Source organism: Oncorhynchus nerka, unplaced genomic scaffold (assembly GCF_034236695.1).
Source record: "Oncorhynchus nerka isolate Pitt River unplaced genomic scaffold, Oner_Uvic_2.0 unplaced_scaffold_36___fragment_4___debris, whole genome shotgun sequence".
Lineage (NCBI taxonomy): Eukaryota > Metazoa > Chordata > Actinopteri > Salmoniformes > Salmonidae > Oncorhynchus > Oncorhynchus nerka.
In genome coordinates this window covers 149782-170115 of record NW_027040319.1, presented here as the reverse complement: position 1 = coordinate 170115, position 20334 = coordinate 149782, and the positions used below count along the sequence as shown (strand labels likewise).

At 43.5% G+C, this 20334-nt stretch overlaps 2 protein-coding genes and 3 long non-coding RNA genes across 5 annotated transcripts; 4 read left to right on the top strand and 1 right to left on the bottom strand.

Moving 5' to 3' along the window:
- On the top strand, positions 1–658 carry LOC135570458 (uncharacterized). The gene is made up of 2 exons (XR_010463530.1): positions 1–30; positions 145–658. It is a non-coding gene; the product is annotated as an uncharacterized LOC135570458 (long non-coding RNA).
- An 899-nt stretch (positions 659–1557) lies between these two features.
- LOC135570457 (uncharacterized) lies at positions 1558–12031 on the top strand. Its single transcript, XR_010463529.1, has 3 exons — positions 1558–1655; positions 9297–9419; positions 11909–12031. It is a non-coding gene; the product is annotated as an uncharacterized LOC135570457 (long non-coding RNA).
- A 2992-nt stretch (positions 12032–15023) lies between these two features.
- Positions 15024–18094, bottom strand: LOC135570466 (uncharacterized). Its single transcript, XR_010463533.1, has 2 exons — positions 17249–18094; positions 15024–16196 (listed from the first exon to the last, which is right to left on the bottom strand). It is a non-coding gene; the product is annotated as an uncharacterized LOC135570466 (long non-coding RNA).
- A 127-nt stretch (positions 18095–18221) lies between these two features.
- LOC115142716 (histone H1) lies at positions 18222–19054 on the top strand. Its single transcript, XM_029682386.2, is given in 2 exon segments — positions 18222–18597; positions 18600–19054. Coding segments are annotated over 2 exon segments (621 nt in total). The 5' UTR covers positions 18222–18329; the 3' UTR covers positions 18953–19054.
- Positions 19055–19135: 81 nt separating this feature from the next.
- On the top strand, positions 19136–20030 carry LOC135570464 (histone H2A). Its single transcript, XM_065016482.1, has one exon. It carries the CDS (start codon positions 19582–19584, stop codon positions 19966–19968), a length of 387 nt encoding a protein of 128 aa, XP_064872554.1. The 5' UTR covers positions 19136–19581; the 3' UTR covers positions 19969–20030.
- The last annotated feature ends 304 nt before the right edge of the window (positions 20031–20334 follow it).

Here is a 20334-nt window from a genome sequence, read left to right as displayed (position 1 = left end):
CAAGCCTATCTCTGCCTGTTCAGACACAAGGTGAGCTCAACTACTTTGGCCCTCACCTCATCTGGATGACACATCAAAGTACGTGCCACTTTTCTAACTCCTCTATGCATATGACTTAACACCCGGTCATGACTTCTTCTACAGGTGGAACCACTTCTGAGCTACACCATCTACCAAAGACACCTCTACTAGACTACATACCCTTCTTGAAAGTGGGATTATGTCTTTTCCTTTTTCTACACGTATGTCTCCCATTGATTAGTTAACCATTTCACTAACTCCTACCCAATACCCCTGTAACTCACCTCTGGAGCACCAACCAGTTTCACCTCCATTTGCTCATTATCCCTCTCTAATCATGGATTCATTTAGGTGTGACACAACAGGTGGGTGTAATTAATTATCAGGTAGAGCTACACATTCTGTTGCCTCACAAACTCTTGGGTTAACCATTTCATACCCCTGACATATTTTCTCTTACAATTTACTTTTTGGTTTTGGGCCCATTAAAACCTACCTTTTTTTGCTATTTACACACGGAATGTTTTATTTTTCACCCATGTCCTAGCGCTTTTGCCAATGCCTGGTTAACATCTAACCCTAGATGCTGTTGTAAGTAGTGCTGTCTGATTATACTACATAAAATGCCTACATCTCCCTTTGTCTGTTTGAGAATACCTTGATGCTTCATAAAGTATTTTATTGACTCTACACTACAACTACTAAGATACAGATCAATGCCACCAAATATTATTGACACATCAATACCCCATTTCTTTTACCTTTTCTATAATGCTTACAGCTAGAGTAGGGACATCCCCAGGATGGAAGAGTTTACTACCCTTAGCCTGATCTGCCTTCAATCACTTGATAGAATTCCCCATGACAAATAACCACCGTATTCCAACTTAAATTACTTCTCACCATCCCCATAAAACTCTCATAGAAGATTTCCCATCCTATCCTACCTGGGGAACTGAGCAAATGCTTAGAAAATAGTAGGCTAACACACCTTCACTTTCCTTTCACATTTGATGGAATACTTTTCTGTTGACACACCATCACATATACACCTTTTCTAAGCATGATTAACCTACCATTTCACATTCATTACCTCCACATGGTGAACACCTGCCTGCCTGAAACAGTTGCCTCTTTTGGTTGAAAGTCTATTTCCCAATGACTCATGAGTAGTATTTTGGAGCTGCACATTAGTTACATATTTTCTTCTAATGTATCTGTGACATTTTAGAGCATTGTCAAGTTTCAGGAACAAAACCATCATTAATGTAGGACACCACCTGAAAACCTCAATATGGCATTAATACAAACCTGAGCTGAAGACAATACCAATTAGTGGGGTGGGGGGACATTTTACCCTGTCTGTGTAAATGCAGCTCTAGAGTGCAAATGCTTGAAAGCTCAGTTAAGATTTAGCCTTTACTTTTACAGTCCAGTCAGTGAAGACCTGATAGCATCCTTTTTCACCCAACCACATTACCATTTCTAATCTATTCACACAACTACACGCAGTGGTGTGAACACCTGCAAGTAATTTGCCTGAAAGACCTGGACGTAACTTCACAAGTGCACTTCTTCATAAAATGCCTTCTCAACAACCAGCGCACTTCACTGGGTAACTTTATCCCAGTATGGTAAGTTATAGGCTTTTGAAATAGCATGAGCCCAATGTGACCTTTCATGTATTTATCATTCTTATTTACTCACTACTTCATATAAGCTTAACATGGCTTGTATTCAAGTAGCCTGAACTATAACTTGTGCCTATAATGCCCTTTAAAGCACAGTTGCCTAATTTATGATAGATCATAATACTGACCATGCCAACAAGACACTTTTTAACAGTCTTCAAACTGCCTAACAATTGATATGTGGGTACAAGAGGTTCACAGTAGGCTTTGGTGTAGCAAGTGGAGTGTTACCCAGAAATCAGTCACATGCTAGTGTCAATATACTACATGAAGGATAAATGACATGTTAATGCAGTCAATATTAATGTAGTTGCAAAAGTATATTACATAAACAAATGTATACTTCACATTACATTGATACACATTTGAACATAACTTGCCCTTCCGACACTGCTATTAAGATTAACGTTTACAGTCTGTCAACTTCACTATGAGCTGATTACCCATGTTTGTACTTGATCAGAGCTATAAATTGGAATTAATATACTTCTTCCCACAAAATAAATTGACTTTGTAGTTTCACTTACACCTGAATGATTGACCGAGATTTATGACGTCGGTTAACTGCAGCACATTAATATCTAGGGCAATATTCACTTAAACGTAACCACAAGTGCTTGCATATTAAGCTTCCTCATCACTCTTGCTAAACAGTATATTACCGTTTCTTTTTGGCTTGCTCAGCCACAATCTTTGAAACTAATGGCTATTTCTTTTTTCCTCTCTACACACTAACAACCAAAACATTATACATCTCTTGCTAAAACAATCCATTCTTGCTAAACTCTTCAACCTCTTCACCAAAAAAGTGATTTTGCATCAATACAGTAAACACAAACCATCATTTGAATCAGCACACAAAGCACCACCTACACACTGATCATATAAATTACAAACACAGGTTTTTCCTGTTTGCAGGGCATAGCAGTTTGAAAGGAAGTTTTGTAATACATGTTACAAACCGACATAAACACAGGTATCAAAATGTGTAAATTATGGATGTGTATTCCAAACATAACACACTCAATACCAATCATTTCCCCAGTGTTCTAACAATCCTAAAACAACAACCGCAATAGGACAAAACCAAAACATTTGTGCTATCAAAAAAATAGGTTCCATATCTTTTCATACATCTCGCCACCTTTGTCAGTCCGACAAGAAGACTTCATCACATCACATGCGATGTCTTGAGCGAGGCAGGGTGGAAAATATCACCTGAAGTGTCGTATCCAGCCCTGGCATTACACCTAATCAATATCTACACAAGCCTCCTCGATTGCCTGTAGAAGGGGCATGCGTTGGTGGGGCTGGTAATCGTACACCTTCCAACACCATACAGAAAGGATTTCTTCATTACCCATTGTAAGAGTGAAGGATGCCATTTTAACTAATAGCCACACACATTATGTTGCCACCATGTTATCGCGGGACATTGATGATGACATGGTGTCAGATTATGTTTTTGCCACTGCACCTTGTTTTTCAAACCTGCCTTGTCAACATATATTAGCTCATGATGCACTGCATCTGCTTCTAGCTCCATGACTCTCTGAAAGACACCAGGCAAAACTATGTAGCACAGTAGACAGGGATCATTCAATATAATGTAGCACCGTACACTTCCAGATCCAGTACCAATGATAGGATAGTATAGCTTCATATCTCAGTTTTTTTACAGAGTCAGAGTTTCTTTCGTCATGGACTCTGTACAGCTGCTTCATCTTAATTCAATTGCGTTTCAGTAGACGAGACAGTGCAGAGAGACTCACTCTGTTAGCATAATTACTGTTAAGGCTGCAAAAGCACAGAGTACTCTCATCATCAGTGAGAGTTTGGGTGAGCTGATGCTGTAACCCAAAATTATTTTCTGTCAACTATTTGACCTGTATCAAATACACTGACAGTCAAGCTGAAGATGACACGGTTAAAGAGAAACCAACACGTACATGTACACAGAAGGCCCATAGTCCAGAGCTCACAAACTACACTCTGGACCTCAAACCAAGTTCAACTGCATTTGTTCATTGTTCCCCTCTAATCAGGGACTTATTTTGACTTGGGACACCAGGTGGGTGGAATTCATTATCCGGTAGAACAGAAAACCTGCAGCCTCCAAACCTCGTAGGGTAAGATTTGAATACCCCTGGTCTATAGGCTATGCGAGCACAACGCAACAGCAGGTGGACTTACGGTGCTCTGACCCTACAATGGGAACACATCCTGAGACTACAACTCAATATATCAGTTTGATGCCTCTATCTTAAGCTATCTTGTTGAGAGTAGAGAGGTGATTAGCTCTAAAAGGCTGTGTGGAGGGCCTTTATTTTATGGCTGACTACTATGTGTGGACTGACCATTTATGACCTGTGGGTATACAATCCTATGAGGACAAGGTCTATGAAAAGCTATTGGCAAAGGACCTTTCGCTTAGTTACTACAATATTTCCTTTGAAAATATCCTTTTTAATGGATAAAAACATTGGATTTTAATATTTTATTACAGTATTGGCAAGTTCAACATGTCAATGTTGCATGCCATGTATTATCTTACCCAGTAAGCAAACCAAGCTACTGTACTGTATCCTCTTGTTTCTATATTGCTTTGGCTCCACTGATGTGGTGCTGCTGACTCACTGTCTTCAGTCGGTTAGTTCAACTCTCCCCTAAAACACTCCTAACACTTATGTCCTCTGATAGCATGCAATCCCTACACTACCCTCTCACTACTACGCTTTATGGCTGACAGTTTCTATAGTGTTTTGCTGAGTAGACTTGTCATATGTTAGATTAGATGAATGTATTACTGAATTAGCATTATAATGTAAATTAACACCATATCATTTTCCATGTTTTTGCCTGCTTCATTGGTTCTGTATGAAATTATTATGTATCTGTTCTCTACTCAGCTTGACTCTGTCTTACTAACCCACTCTGAATGCTTGGCAAAGAAAATACTAGCTTTCCTACAGTAAGCATTTGAAACAGGGCTGGGGTCAATTTGAATTGAAGGCAAATTTCCATTTCAAAGACATTGAAAAACTTTGGGAATAAATAGCCTCTACTTCTCAGTAAGTCATTGAAATAGATAGAAATTGTATTTCTTTTGAGGATTTGTTATGTACAACCCCAGCCTTGTACTGTATGTCATGTAACTCCTCAGCGTCCCTCACTTTCCTCAGATCATGGCTGACTTTGACATAGTTCTGAAATGCTGGGTGGAAGTGGAGGCTGACTACAACACACACACACAAAGGATTGGTTCGAACCCAGTCAGTGGATAACATTGGACTGTACTTAGCTCTGGGCCAGGGCGTTACATTTTGCCTAGACTGCAGACTGTTCTGTTGAACGTAAAGAGCAGTTAAAAGAAATGTTTGGTCATTCCCGTGGCATACGGTCTGATATACCACTGCTGTCAGCCAATCAGCATTAAGGGCTAGTACCACCCAGTTTATAATCAACTTTATATCACTTCATCTCTGTTGGAATATTTGTTTTGGAATACACAAAGCATAAACACATTAGAGGGTGAGTGGGTGATTTATTTCACAGTACATTTTAGCATGTACTGTGAGCATGAGCTGACCAACTGGCAAGTGTCTTCACTGACATTTTCAACCTCTCCTTGTCCGAGTCTGTAATAGCGGAACAACTCAACAACATTCCGTGAAATTGCAGAGAGCCAAATTCAAATTAATTTACTATAAATATTTAACATTCATGAACATACAAGTGTAATACATCAAAATAAAGCTTAACTTGTTATTCCAGCCGCCATGTCACATTTCAAAAAGGCATTACGGCGAAAGCAAATCATGCGATTATCTGAGGACAGCGCCCCACATACCAACACATGAATAACATATTTCAACCAGGCAGGTGCGACAAGAAACTCAGTCCCAGTTACATCACAAATGGTCATTTTGTTCAATAATAAAAATCAGTTTAGCTTGCACGCATCAGTCAATAATCGATCCAGTTTCCTCCCTCAAAATGCATACCAAATGAATCCCAAACGTTACTAATAAACCATTCCAAACAAGTCAAACAACGTTTATCATCAAACTTTAGGTATCCTAATACGCAAATAAATGATACCGGTGCCTTTACTATCATTAAATGAAGACTTTTAGTTCTTATCAAAGATTCTCTGTAATTAGTATTACACCATTAAACTGATTAATCATGTAACTAATTAACTAGGAAGTCGGGGCACCAAGGAAAATATTCTGATTACAAAGTTATAATTTTCCTAATATAATTTTTCACATATTTTCATATCTGATCAATAGTCTTCTGAATTAATGATTTATTTATTTTTACCTCACATTAGTCTCATTCCAAACGTCGTCAATCGTTGGTTATCTGCACAAACCCAGTCTTCACTATGAGTCAGCCATACATCAATTTTCTTAAATTATTTATTAACTAACTAAACAATCACAGAAGTGCACACACAAACAAAGTAAATATGGTTGCAAGAAATGATAGGAGAATGTGCCCTATTGGGCTAAACCGGCATGGCGGCTTGTTAGACAAAAGGGAAGTGGGGGTCGACTGAGATAAGACAACACACAGTTGATAATTATAACCATTGAAATACTAATCCTTTGCACATGAACGCTCACTTATTTGGGAACAATTGCAATCGATATATATATTTACGCTCAGTGTGTAATTGAGATCTTTGCTGAAAGGTTTGTTTCTTTTGTAGAATTGTCCATCTCTCTCTCTGGTTAGAATAGATAGTTCAGAGTGACATTCATTCATGTCGTTATGAATAGATGTTTAGGCGGTTGTCGTTCTTTGCGTTCAATGATACCGAATTCCTAGCTGCAGACTAGTAATTAATATCAAAGACTTGTTCTTATTCTGTCGGTATCGATAGACTAAGAGTTTAACCACGTGGTATGGTTCAAAGATTCAGCAGTCTGGTCTGCAACCTTTGTCCTCTCGTAATTGAGGGAAACATGGTCTGTTGAGAAATTCTCAAAGTTGGGGTTTTATTCGGGGGCTGCAGAAAAGGGCCTGTCCCAGGATGCCCGGCCCTAACTGGGCTCATTGGCGGTCCTCTGATTTAGTTAACCTCAAAAGGGAATTGGAGTTTCCTTCATTAAACAGTCCAAAATCACATTACACAATTTTACAAACATTATCATCCTCACTCATTCATCTTATACAACAATTAGATGTAAACCTCATATCTGAGCCTATTATATAAACAGCGTTATGGTAATGTGGCCGCACCGTCTTCCATGAGCCCCCCAAAATTACACCAAACGGACCAGTTCATAGCTGGATTCTTCACCGATCTGTTATACCTTCTCCAGAACATAAATGTGGTTCGGACCTGAAGTTCTGTGAGGTGGAAGAAATTCCTTTCTCTCTATGAAAATGCACTATGTCTCTATACTGTGGCCTTGAGGAGATAATCTCCTCCCGGAATTTACGACCTCTCTGACCACAGCAGCCTAGTTGTAGGAGACAGAGAGAGGGGGGTGGTACTCGCTGTACCCAAAGAGGGCAACTTCATGACACCGAAGATAAATAAGAAAGAACGCTCTTTCCTCCACTCGCTTGGAAACACTACAGCCAAAATGGGAGCCACCTACAAAATCTACCATTTCTGGGTAATAAAAAATAAAAAAACACCTGAAACTCTGTTGACTAGACTGTTGACATCTAGTGGAAGCCCTATGAACTGCACTTTTGGAGAACTTGGCCTTATAATTATAGTACTAGCCATTGAAAACAGTGGTAAGGTGAAATTGTTTTTTTGGGGGGGGATGGTTTGTCCTCTGGGTGTTGCCTGCCACATCAGTTATGTTATACTCACAGACATAATGTTAAAAGTTTTAGAAACTTTGCAATGTTTTCTATCTAAATCTACCAATTATATGCATATCCTAGCTTCTGCGCCTGAGTAACAGGCAGTTTATTTTGGGCACGCTTTTGGGCACACCCCCTATCCCAAAGAAGTTTTAAGCAGACCACCAAAGTGCCTGTGCCCAAGAACACTAAGCTAACTTTCCTAAATGACTACCGACTTGTAGCACTCACGTCTGTAGCCATAAAGTGCTTTGAAAGGCTGGTCATGGCTCACATCAACACCATCATCCCAGAAACCCTAGACCCACTCCAATTTGCATTACCGCCCCAACAGATCCACAGACGATGCAGTCTCTATTGCACTCCACACTGCCCTTTCCCACATGGACAAAAGGAACACCTATGTGAGAATGCTGTTAATTGACTACAGCTCAGCGTTCAACACCATAGTGCCCTCAAAGCTCATCACTAAGCTAAGGACTCAGGGACTTAACACCTCCCTCTGCAACTGGATCCTGGACCTCCTGACGGGCCACCTCCAGGTGGTAAGGGTAGGTAACAACACACCCGCCACGCTGATCCTCAACATGGGCCCCTCGGGTGCGTGCTCAGCCCTCTCCTGTACTCCCTGTTCACTCATGACTGCACTGCCAGGCACGACTCCAACACCATCATTAAATTTGCCTATGACACAACAGTGGTAGGCCTGATCACCGACAACAACGACACAGCCTATAGGGAGGAGGTCAGAGACCTGGCCATGTGGTGCAAGGACAACAACCTCTCCATCAACGTGATGAAGACAAAGGAGATGATTGTGGAATACAGTAAAAAGAGGACCGAGCACGCCGCCATTCTCATCGACGGGGCTGCAGTGGAGCAGGTTGAGCGCTCAAGTTCCTTGGTGTCCACATGACCAACAAACTAACATGGTCGAAGCACACCGTGACAGTCGTGAAGCGGGCATGACAAAACCTATTCCCCCTCAGTAGACTGAAAAGATTTGGCATGGGTCCTCAGATCCTCCAAAGGTTCTACAGCTGCACCATCGAGAGCATCACTGCCTGGTATGGCAACTGCTCAGCCTCTGACCGCAAGGCACTACAGAGGGTAGTGCGAACGGCCCAATACATCACTGAGGCCAAGCTTCCTGCCATCCAGGACCTTTATACCAGGCAGTGTCAGAGAAAGGCCTTACAAATTGTCAGAGACTTCAGCCACCCTAATCATAAACTGTTCTCTCTGCTACCACACGGCAAGCAGTACCGGCGCGCCAAGTCTAGGACCAAGAGGCTTCTAAATCAGCTTCTTCCCCCAAGCCATAAAACTCATGAACATCTTGTCAAATGGCTACCCAGACTATTCGCATTGCCCCCCCCCCCCCCCCCACCCCCCCCTCTTCTCCACATAACTGACACTCTCTATATTTTTGAAACTGCACGGTTGGTTAGTGGCTCGTAAGAAAGCATTTCACTGTAAGGCCTGTTGTATTCTGGGAAGCAGGGTAGCCTAGTGGTTAGAGCGTTGGACTAGTAACCGAAAGGTTGCAAGTTCAAATCCCCGTGCTGACAAGGTACAAATCTGTCGTTCTGCCCCTGAACAGGCAGTTAACCCACTGTTCCTAGGCCGTCATTGAAAATAAGAATTTGTTCTTAACTGACTTGCCTAGTTAAATAAAGGTAAAATAAAAAATAAATGAAATAAAATATTCGCCGCATGTCACAAATAATGGTTTGATTTGATTTGATCCAGCTAAGGCACCCCCGGTTCCATCGGTGGCAGCCCCCGGACCCGAAGTCACCACCACCAACCGAAATGCCAGCACTTCCCAATGTTTCATTTGATGGCTGCTGCATTCTGTAAGAACCGAAGCAGGTATGGGGAGTCAACATTTAATTGGAGCAGACATGGAACAAACAATCAACAGCATCAGGTATAAGGACAGATGACAAACAATGCAGCAGCGGGGAACTGACAATGAAGTGTAATGACAGAAGTGATTTAGTCGAGGTGAGACCAATAATTGCTGATGCGCATGACGGGTTGTTCGTAATGATGGTGGCAGGAGTGTGTAATGCAGTGCAACCTGGCGCCCTCGAGCACCAGGGGAGTGCTGGAGCAGGCGTGATGGCAACTTACATTGATTTCCACCCCATCTGAATAACTTTCTGGTCACTGTCAAAATGTTGCTGCCAGTACTAGTAGTAGATGTCGTGGTCGTCAATTTGTTCCTGGAATGTTGCAGTGCACTAAATACTCTTGTCGAACATGGCTGTATCGGGTAATTGCATTTTCACTGTTGCTAGGGTGTTTGGTTGGCTGATTGCACCTCCGCCATGACGGCTCTGCTCTGCTCTACCTGCATGTGGTGGAAAGTACATGCATTCTGGGAGTTGCTAATCTTCTTCTTCTATGGTATAATGCCATTCTCAAAATGTAAATGTGCATTCCACCACCAACTGTGCAGGTGGACATAAGGATCCCAAAAAAGGAAAACATGGACCATGCCCCAGGACTACCTGACATGATGACTCCTTGCTGTCCCCAGTCCACCTGGCCGTGCTGCTGCTCCAGTTTCAACTGTTCTGCCTTATTATTATTCGACCATGCTGGTCATTTATGAACATTTTAACATCTTGGCCATGTTCTGTTATAATCTCCACCCGGCATGGAGGCACTACCAGGAGACAAGCCAGTACATCAGGAGACGTGGAGGAGGCCGTAGGAGGGCAACAACCCAGCAGCAGTACCGCTACCTCCGCCTTTGTGCAAGGAGGAGCAGGAGGAGCACTGCCAGAGCCCTGCAAAATGACCTCCAGCAGGCCACAAATGTGCATGTGTCTGCTCAAACGGTCAGAAACAGACTCCAGCAAGATGGTATGAGGGCCCGACGTCCACAGGTGGGGGTTCTGCTTACAGCCCAACACTGTGCAGTACGTTTGGTATTTGCCAGAGAACACCAAGATTGGCAAATTCGCCACTGGTGCCCTGTGCTCTTCACAGATGAAAGCAGGTTCACACTGAGCACATGTGACAGTCTGGAGACGCCGTGGAGAACATTCTGCTGCCTGCAACATCCTCCAACATAACCGGTTTGGCGATGGGTCAGTCATGGTGTGGCATTTCTTTGGGGGGCCGCACAGCCCTCCATGTGCTCGCCAGAGGTAGCCTGACTGCCATTAGGTACCGAGATGAGATCCTCAGACCCCTTGTGAGACCATATGCTGGTGCGGTTGGCCCTGGGTTCCTCCTAATGCATGACAATGCTAGACCTCATGTGGTTGGAGTGTGTCAGCAGTTCCTGCAAGAGGAAGGCATTGATGCTATGGACTGGCCCGCCCGTTCCCCAGACCTGAATCCAATTGAGCACAGCTGGGACATCATGTCTCGCTCCATCCACCAACGCCACGTTGCACCACAGACTGTCCATAATTTGCAAATAAATTCATTTAAAAATCCTACAATGTGATTTTCTGTTTTCTTTCTCATTTTGTCTGTCATAGTTGAAGTGCCATATCAGTCAAAACATGCATTGCTGATGTTAGTTTTGAAGAATTGTCTTTGATTTGATCAAAAGCTTTTGATCAAGGTCAAAACTGGGTCTGCAAAACTTTCATTGCTCTCAACCATGGTTTACCACTCCTGGCACAGGCACTGAAACTCTGACAGGAAGTTTGCGTGCTTTGAAGCTGAAAAAGCTGACTTTATCCAAGCTGACTACAAAGTCTTTTCACATATGGCTACACATATTGAGGTGTCTTTTTCTAATACTTACCCTATAATAATTCACTAAATCATTGCACGTTACCCATCATGAAAAACATTCAGTGACCAGTTTATTAGGTACACCCATCTAGTACCTGGATTCAGAACAGCCTGAATTCTTTGAGGCATGGATTCTACAAGGTGTGAAATTCAAACACTGCTCAAATGGTATTAAGGGACCTAACTAGTGCCAGGAAAACATTCCCTACATCATTACACCACTGCCACCAACCTGTACCATTGACACCAGGCAGAATGAGGCCATGGACTCATGATGCGTATGCTAAATCCTGACAGCCATCAGGATGACACAACAAGAATCGGGATTTGTCAGACCAGGCAATGTTTTTACACTCCTCAGGCCAGTGGTGGTGACCATGTGCCCTCTGGAGCAGCTTCTTGTTTTTAGCTGATACAAGTGGATCCCGGTGTGGTTGTCTGCTGCAATAGCCCATACATATGTCAAGGACTGACAAGTTATGCGTTCCCGAGATGTCACTCTGTGCCGTTATTTGTCTGTTTTGGCCCACCAGTTAGCTTGCACGATTCTTGCCATTCTCCTTCGACTTCTCTCATCAATAAGCTGTTTTCACCCACAGGGCTACCACTGACCGGATGTCGCACCGTTCTCGGTAAACCCTAGACACTGTCATGCGTGAAAAGCCCAGGAGGCCTGCTGTTTCTGAGATGATGGAATTGGCGCGCCTGGTATCCGGGAGCGTAATTATAGCCTCATGCTCATTACCATAACACAAAAACAAGAAAAGCATTCAAATAAAATCATTTACCTTTGAAGAACTTCGGATGTTTTCAATGAGGAGACTCAGTTAGATAGAAAATGTTCAGTTTTTCCAAAAATATTATTTGTGTAGGACAAATCGCTCAGTTTTGTTCATGACATTTGGCTAAGAAAAAAACCCGAAAATTCAGTCATTACAACGCAAACTTTTTTCCAAATTAACTCCATAATATCGACAGAAACATGGCAAACGTTGTTTAGAATCACTCCTCAAGGTGTTTTTCACATATCTATTCGATGATAAATCACTCGTGGCAGTTTGGTTTCTCCTCTGTTCAAAATGGAAAAATGCACGCACCTGGAGATTACGCAATAGTTTCGACGGAGGACACCGAGCGGACACCTGGTAAATGTAGTCTCTTATGGTCAATTTTCCAATGATATGCCTACAAATACGTTACAATGCTGCAAAGACCTTGGGGAAACGACAGAAAGTGTAGGCTCTCTCCTTGCGCATTCACAGCCATATAAGGAGACATTGGAACACAGCGCCTCAAAAATCTGGCTCACTTCCTGTATGAAATTTCATCCTGGTTTCGCCTGTAGCATTAGTTCTGTGGCACTCACAGACAATATCTTTGCAGTTTTGGGAACGTCAGAGTGTTTTCTTTCCAAAGCTGTCAATTATATGCATAGTCGAGCATCTTTTCGTGACAAAATATCTTGTTTAAAACGGGAACATTTTTCATCCAAAAATGAAATACTGCCCCCAGAGGTTCAAGAGGTTAAGTCACTCGTTTTGCCCATTCTAATGTTCAATCCAACAGTAACTAAATGCCTCTATACCTGCTTTATATAGCAAGCCACGGTCACAGAACTCACTGTCTGCAGGAGATAAATATTTTCTTGAACGGGGTGGTATACCTAATAACTGACCACTGTGTGTATATTGAGTCAAATATTACAGACAGTAGCGTAAACATATCATTAAAATACTGAACAATAATAAAAACCCAACATGTAACAATTTCAAATATGTTACTGTCACGACTTCTCCCGAAGTCGGTTCCTCTCCTTGTCCGGGCGGTGTTCGGAGGTAGACGTCGCCGGTCTTCTAGCCATCGCCAATCCATTTTTCATTTTCCATTTGTTTTGTCTTGTTTTCCCACACACCTGGTTTTCATTCCCTCATTATGTGTTGTGTATTTAACCCTCTGTAGAAAGGCCAAAACCTAGGAAGAAACCCCCATGTCTTTGTGTGGTATTGTTTGTTGTAAGTTGTGCTTGTGCACATTGTTGTCTGGTAGGGGGCGAGCATATGTGGGGTGGGTTTTGTACCCATTCTTTATTATTCTGGTTTTGTACCCATTCTTTATTATTCTGGATGCCGGTGGTTATATATATATATATATAACCACTAAACCGCCATTAAACTGCTCCGGTTATTACCCAGTTCTGCTCTCCTACGTCTGACTTCGCTGCTACCAGTGACGCACCCCTTACAGTTACAAATCATATAAGAAAATCAGTCAAATTAAATAAATTCAAAAGACCCAAATCTATGGACTTCACATGACTGGGAACACAGATATCCATCTGTTGGTCACAGATACTTTAAAGCATTCCAGGCATGCTCAATGAGTGACATGTCTGGTGATGTCACGATCGTCTGAATGAATGGACCAAGGCGCAGCATACTTAGAGTTCCACATGTTTAATAAATATGCAACTCACCAAAAACAAACAGAAGAAAATGAAACGTGATGTTCTGGGCTGGGCTGCTCACAGGCAGCTACACAAAAACAAGATCCCACAAACAACAGGTGGGAAAAGGCTGTCTAAATATGATCCCCAATCAGAGACAACTATAGACAGCTGCCTCTGATTGGGAACCATACCAGGCCAGCAAAGAAATAGAAAACATAGATTGCCCACCCTAGTCACACCCTGACCTAACCAAATAGAGAATTAAAAGGATCTCTACGGTCAGGGTGTGACAGGTGAGTATGTAGGCAATGGAAGAACTGGGACATTTTCAGCTTCTAGGAACGGTGTATAGATCATACAATTTTGTCAGCTGGTGAATGTCAAGCAAATAACTGCCAGTCTCACGGTAAATTACCTTTTAATTCGGATAAATACACAACTTCATAATTAGCATAAATACGTTTTAGAATCTCCTGGCTTCCACGCATAGCCTACAAGCCACTGATGCAGACCAATGGAACCTCTACATTTCCAAAAGACTAATAAATCAATTTAATGTAGCCTACCCCATCACAACCAATCCATTATCTATTTTAGACAGGTCTAAATAAAGAAAGATGATATGAAGAAAATGTAGTCTATTTCAGAAGAACAGAATAGCATACTCTGACTTGTTCTTATGTTAGGTCCTGATACAGCTATGCCATATGGCTGTGGACTACACTCATTTATTTAGCAGACAAGATTTGCTTAGAATTCCGTGGCATATATATCTTTTCTTATATTATGAAGAATACAATTGAACATAGCTCAATAAAATTGAAAGGATATTTTCTCCAAATGATTTCAAAGGAAGTGCGTACATGCGGCTATTCTGTGTAGAGGGGTTAACAAATAAACTGTTCCTCCTATATGCTTAATTTAGTTATTTATGCAACTTTAGTTGTGATACAAATGTTGGGCTATTGTTGTTTTTGAATACCCATACTAACATACTTAATGAGACTATATACTACATACTATATACTATTAGTTAATTTTAGAATACTGTAAATGAACGGTATACTTTCAGTTGAGTATACTAGTACTTTGCATGTCCACCGGAAGTTGATGCTGTTGCTATGCAACTTCTTGCTAGCTTGTTAGCATAACAAATGAATAGCTAGACATCTTGCGACTTCATTAACAATGTATATTAAGAATGCACAATGACTATACCACTTAGCTAAGTGTCAGCGTCGTGTGTATAGGTGGCAGGGAAGTCAGGCGCAGGAGTCAAAATGAAGTGTAAATGGAGTCTTTTAATAAATGTCAACAGAACATGCTCCATAACACTAAAACGTACAGACATGAAAAAACATGGGTACGAGGACCCGTCGCGCACCAACACAACAAAATAACAACACTGACAATTAAACAATCTCTGACAAAGACATGAGGGGAAACAGAGGGTTAAATACACAACAGGTAATGAATGGGATTGAAAACAGGTGTGTGGGAAGACAAGACAAAACCAATGGAAAATGAAAAGTGGATCAATGATGGCTAGAAGACCGGTGACGTCGAATGCCGAGCACCGCCCGAACAAGGAGAGGCAACGACTTCGGCAGAAGTCGTGACACTAAGCTAGAATGACGTGAATAATCAAGTCAATAGGTTGCATTCGTAGATTCACTCTGGCTATCTACTCCGATTTTAGAGCACTCTCATCTGATTGTGCAAGAGCGCAGAATAACCGATGAATTTACAAACGCTCAACACCCGTTGAATATGGTTGGTGTCAGTAAACATTTAAAAAATCCTTGCCTTTTGCGGCCAAAGTGGCAGCTTGGCCTGAATATAATAGGCTAATTATAATTCCCTTCTCCCGGCTGCCATGCTCCGAAGCACCTCTCACTCAGCATGGCTCTCTCAGATGTAGCAAATGCCCTTCAAGTGATAGGGTCCTTCTCACAGGCATTTCAGCTAAGAAGTAGGCTACAAGTGAATGAAGACAGACATCGGGGACGTAACTGTGCACATATTTAAGATGTTAGAACTGTCCCACATTTAGGCTACTTTTCGTCTACCAGCAAGATGAGTAGGCCAAACGAACAGCAAAAGCACTAGCCTATGTCAATCTACTACCTCCCATAGTACAAAAGTTGACCTATTCCATTGGTCAACTTGTCCTTTTGTGCAAAAAAATAAATATTCCAAACATACTCTGGGACAGTTGTGGGATGCAATTGATCCCAAATTAATACAACCACTTGCATCAAAAACCTTTTAAAAGCAATGAGCCTGATCATTTAGCTTAAAATGTTGATGAACTATTTGGCAATTTTTTTCCCATTTATAAGCACAGCAATCAAATCTAATTTTATTTGTAACATGCGCCGAATACAAAAGGTGTAGTAGACCATACAGTGAAATGCTTACTTACTGTACAAGCCCTTAACCTCTTACCTCTACCTGGGACGCTTGCGTCTCAACTAGAGCTCTGGAAATGCAAATGCGCTACGCTAAATGCTAATAGTATTAGTTAAAACTCAAAAGTTCATTAAAATACACATGCAGGGTATCAAATTAAAGCTACACTCGTTGTGAATCCAGGCAACAAGTCAGATTTTTAAAATGCTTTTCGGCGACAGCATGAGAAGCTATTATCTGATAGCATGCACCAATACACTACAACAGAAAAGCACAGCAGGGGACGTAAACAAAATAATTAGCATTTCGGCGTTACACAAACCGCACAATAAAATAGAAAACAGTCATTACCTTTCACCATCTTCTTTGTTGGCACTCCTAGATGTCCCATAAACACTATTGGGTCTTTATTTCGATTAAATCGGGCCATATAAAGCCAAGATATCGTTATATGTAGACTGTGTGATAAACGAAAAAAACAGCGATTTCACAACGTAACGTCATTTTTTAAAATTCAAAAAGTAGACGATAAACTTTCACAAAACACTTCGAAATACGTTTGTAATGCTACTTTAGGTATTAGTAAACGTTAATAAGCGATAAAAATCATCCGTAGGTGATGTACATATCATTAGCTGTCGTCTTGGAAAAAATTTCAGGAGAGAGCTCTTCCGGAATGATCTGGGCGGAGACCGGAGGTACGTCGTGCCCCTCTTTCGGTTCAACCAAGAATCAAAGAGGATTAAATTCACAAGATACTCGACTACATGGGGATGCTGTGGGAGTTGAATGCTCGGTCTTATCTAATTCGGCTCACTGTTAACAATTGCTGGAAGTGGCGCAAGGATATTTATTTCCATTTTCTGTGATCAGGTTTTCCTGCGCTTTCCGATGTAACGCACGTTATGTAATAGCCACAGTCGTGATTTAACCAGTTTTAAAAACGTCCGAGGGTTTCCTATACACACATTCTAACCATATGAACGTACTATATTCCTGGCATGAGTAGCAGGGCGCTGAAATGTTGCGCGATTTTTAACAAAATGTTCAAAAAAGTAGAGGGTAGGAGCAACTAGTTAACCAACAATGCGAAACTAAAAATATATAGAAATATCACAAATAATTATGTTGCAGCAATAAAATAACAGATAGTCTCTGAGCAAGTGACGTCACCGATTGAAACTAGCCCTTCCACCTGTACAAGAGGGGGGAGGAGGAGGAGAGCCTCCAAATCGCTCTCTCTAGGCCTATATCAGGGCAAACAAGCACATGGGGCGCCAGCCTCCATAGCGCCGGCCGCACAGCCAGACACCAAGACCCACAGACACAAAGACCGGCACGAGTCACGCTGCGGAGGAGTCAAGCGACAAGGTGAGCTCACCTCATCTGGATGACACGCTTTTGAAAGAGACACACACAGATAGAGAGAGAGACATTGTGCACAAAGAGCAGGCTCCAAATCCAACTAAAGGACTAATAAAACATCACACACACACACAGTGCAAGTAAGCATGTCGTTGGACAGTGTATTATTTCCTGTGCCTCCTGGACACATGACGAATACAACGTGAAACTAGTCTCAGCCAGGCCTCACAAGTGCATGTGTTTTAAGGTCCCCAAAAGAGCTCTCCTTTAAAACACCAAGGAGCACATCAGGGGACGCCAAACCATTTGACTCCCTTGCCAGACATCTCGGCTCACCCCACAATCAATGGTGCTCGCAATCGGATGCACTTTTAGGCCATTTAGGAGACAAATAGCACAGGAAAAGCAGTGCGCACCGCTCCACCCGACAGTCGAACGGTGAGGTTTTGAGCGAGTCGCAGCAAAATGCACGGGGCTTCTGCAGCCCACATGACTTTATTCTGAACGGACACAAGTCTGCTCGCTGGGCCGTTCGCTTTTGGGCCAAAAACACGGCTCCGTCGGTGACTTTTGCCCGATATTGGCGACCAGAAAACACAAGTGAAAGAGCATTTGGCCAGCCAGGAGAAGCCGAGCTGGGTGGCTTGAGTCTACATGGTTCTCATGTCGCGTTTAAGGCCAGCCCCTGCACCGTGTGGAGCTTCAATAGCACAGAGCAGCGTCTACAGCAAAGTACTCCTCCTCACAGACTACCGTAGTGTTGTAAGTGTGTGTGTTTACCGGACCGAACGACAGACATGGCAGAAGTCGCACCAGCACCCGCCGCCGCCGCGCCGGCCAAGGCCCCCAAGAAGAAGGCAGCAGCCAAGCCCAAGAAAGCGGGACCCAGCGTAGGCGAGCTCATCGTCAAGGCGGTGTCCGCCTCCAAGGAGAGGAGCGGCGTGTCCCTGGCCGCGCTCAAGAAGTCTCTGGCGGCAGGCGGCTACGACGTGGAGAAGAACAACTCCCGTGTCAAGATCGCCGTCAAGAGCCTCGTCACCAAGGGCACCCTGGTCCAGACCAAGGGCACGGTGCCTCCGGCTCCTTCAAGCTCAACAAGAAGGCCGTCGAGGCAAAGAAGCCCGCTAAGAAAGCCGCAGCCCCCAAAGCTAAGAAGGTGGCCGCCAAGAAGCCCGCCGCCGCCAAGAAGCCCAAGAAGGTAGCAGCCAAGAAGGCCGTGGCCGCAAAGAAGTCCCCCAAGAAGGCCAAGAAGCCCGCTACACCCAAAAAGGCCGCCAAGAGCCCAAAGAAGGTGAAGAAGCCCGCCGCAGCGGCCAAGAAAGCGGCCAAGAGCCCCAAGAAGGCTACCAAGGCAGCGAAGCCCAAAGCCGCCAAGCCCAAGGCAGCCAAGGCCAAGAAGGCAGCCCCCAAGAAGAAGTAAACCTATTACAAACAGTGTTCTTTGTACTCGACACATGTTGTTACCACAAAAGGCTCTTTTAAGAGCCACCCACCTCTTTCCATAAAAGCGCATGTCATTCCATGTACGTCCTACCTACCTACCTACCCGTGGTGCAAGAAAAATGAAATGAATGACTTTTACGCACCACATTTTCGAGTGGCTAAATGGCTTTACATTTGTCACTCAAGAGTGCAGCACCCTCACCAGTCAACATTGTTGTGATATGTGTTAGAATTCGCATGTCACATTGATTCTGCTAATAATAAGAAGAATACATACTATAGTGGGTTGGACAGCAGTCATTTGTATTATGAGCCAATCTCAAACATGTTTCAGTGATTTGAGTTGTCACTTTGGCGCTCCCGCCAACGAGAAAAAGTAACAAAAGTCGGAGGGAAACAGAGTAGCCTAGCCCTTGTCACTCTGCTGCCTGCCTGCATGCGTGGGGGCGGGCTTAGGGCTGACTGTCTGTCTGTCTCTCACTCCAATTGGATAAGGCCACACCGGTCCGGTGGCCAATCGATGCCTCTTGTGGCGAGGTATAAGTAAGGCTCTCGAAGTGGCTAGCGGCTCATTCAGACTTTCTGTGACATACTGAAGCTACTAATATGAGCGGAAGAGGCAAAACCGGAGGCAAGGCCAGGGCGAAGGCAAAGACACGTTCATCCCGTGCCGGGCTCCAGTTCCCCGTGGGCCGTGTGCACAGGCTGCTGCGCAAAGGCAACTACGCCGAGCGTGTGGGCGCTGGCGCACCAGTCTACCTGGCCGCAGTGCTCGAGTACCTGACTGCTGAGATCCTGGAGTTGGCTGGAAACGCTGCCCGTGACAACAAGAAGACTCGTATCATCCCCCGTCACCTGCAGCTGGCAGTCCGTAACGACGAGGAGCTGAACAAACTGCTTGGCGGCGTGACCATCGCTCAGGGTGGTGTTCTGCCCAACATCCAGGCAGTGCTGCTCCCCAAGAAGACTGAGAAGGCCGTCAAAGCCAAGTAAAATCGCTGGTGCGGCTGCAACTTGACTACTCAACCCCCAAAGGCTCTTTTAAGAGCCAACCACCTAGCTCAGCAAAAAAGCAAAGTGTCCTCTCTCTCTATGGCTGGCCAACTATTTGGCGTGTTTGTTAAATACACACACATATACACGGCACAGTATCAAGTGCCCACATGAGGCCTACATGAAGAATAACAACTACTAGGCTAAAATGAGAGAGCGTTATTGCGCGTAAAGTGTAACGTTGCTCGCGGCCCTAACAAAAGACCCAAGCGCGCCTCGGCGAGGGAGGGGGTTGCATTTTGGGGCGTCACGGAGAGGCCGAGCCTCCCGTCCAATGGGCGGCGGAGGAGGCCTCCGCAACGGGCC

Bases quoted from the DNA above. Each gene is read 5' to 3' on its own strand.
- LOC135570464 (XM_065016482.1), top strand. From the start codon at position 19,582: ATGAGCGGAAGAGGCAAAACCGGAGGCAAGGCCAGGGCGAAGGCAAAG.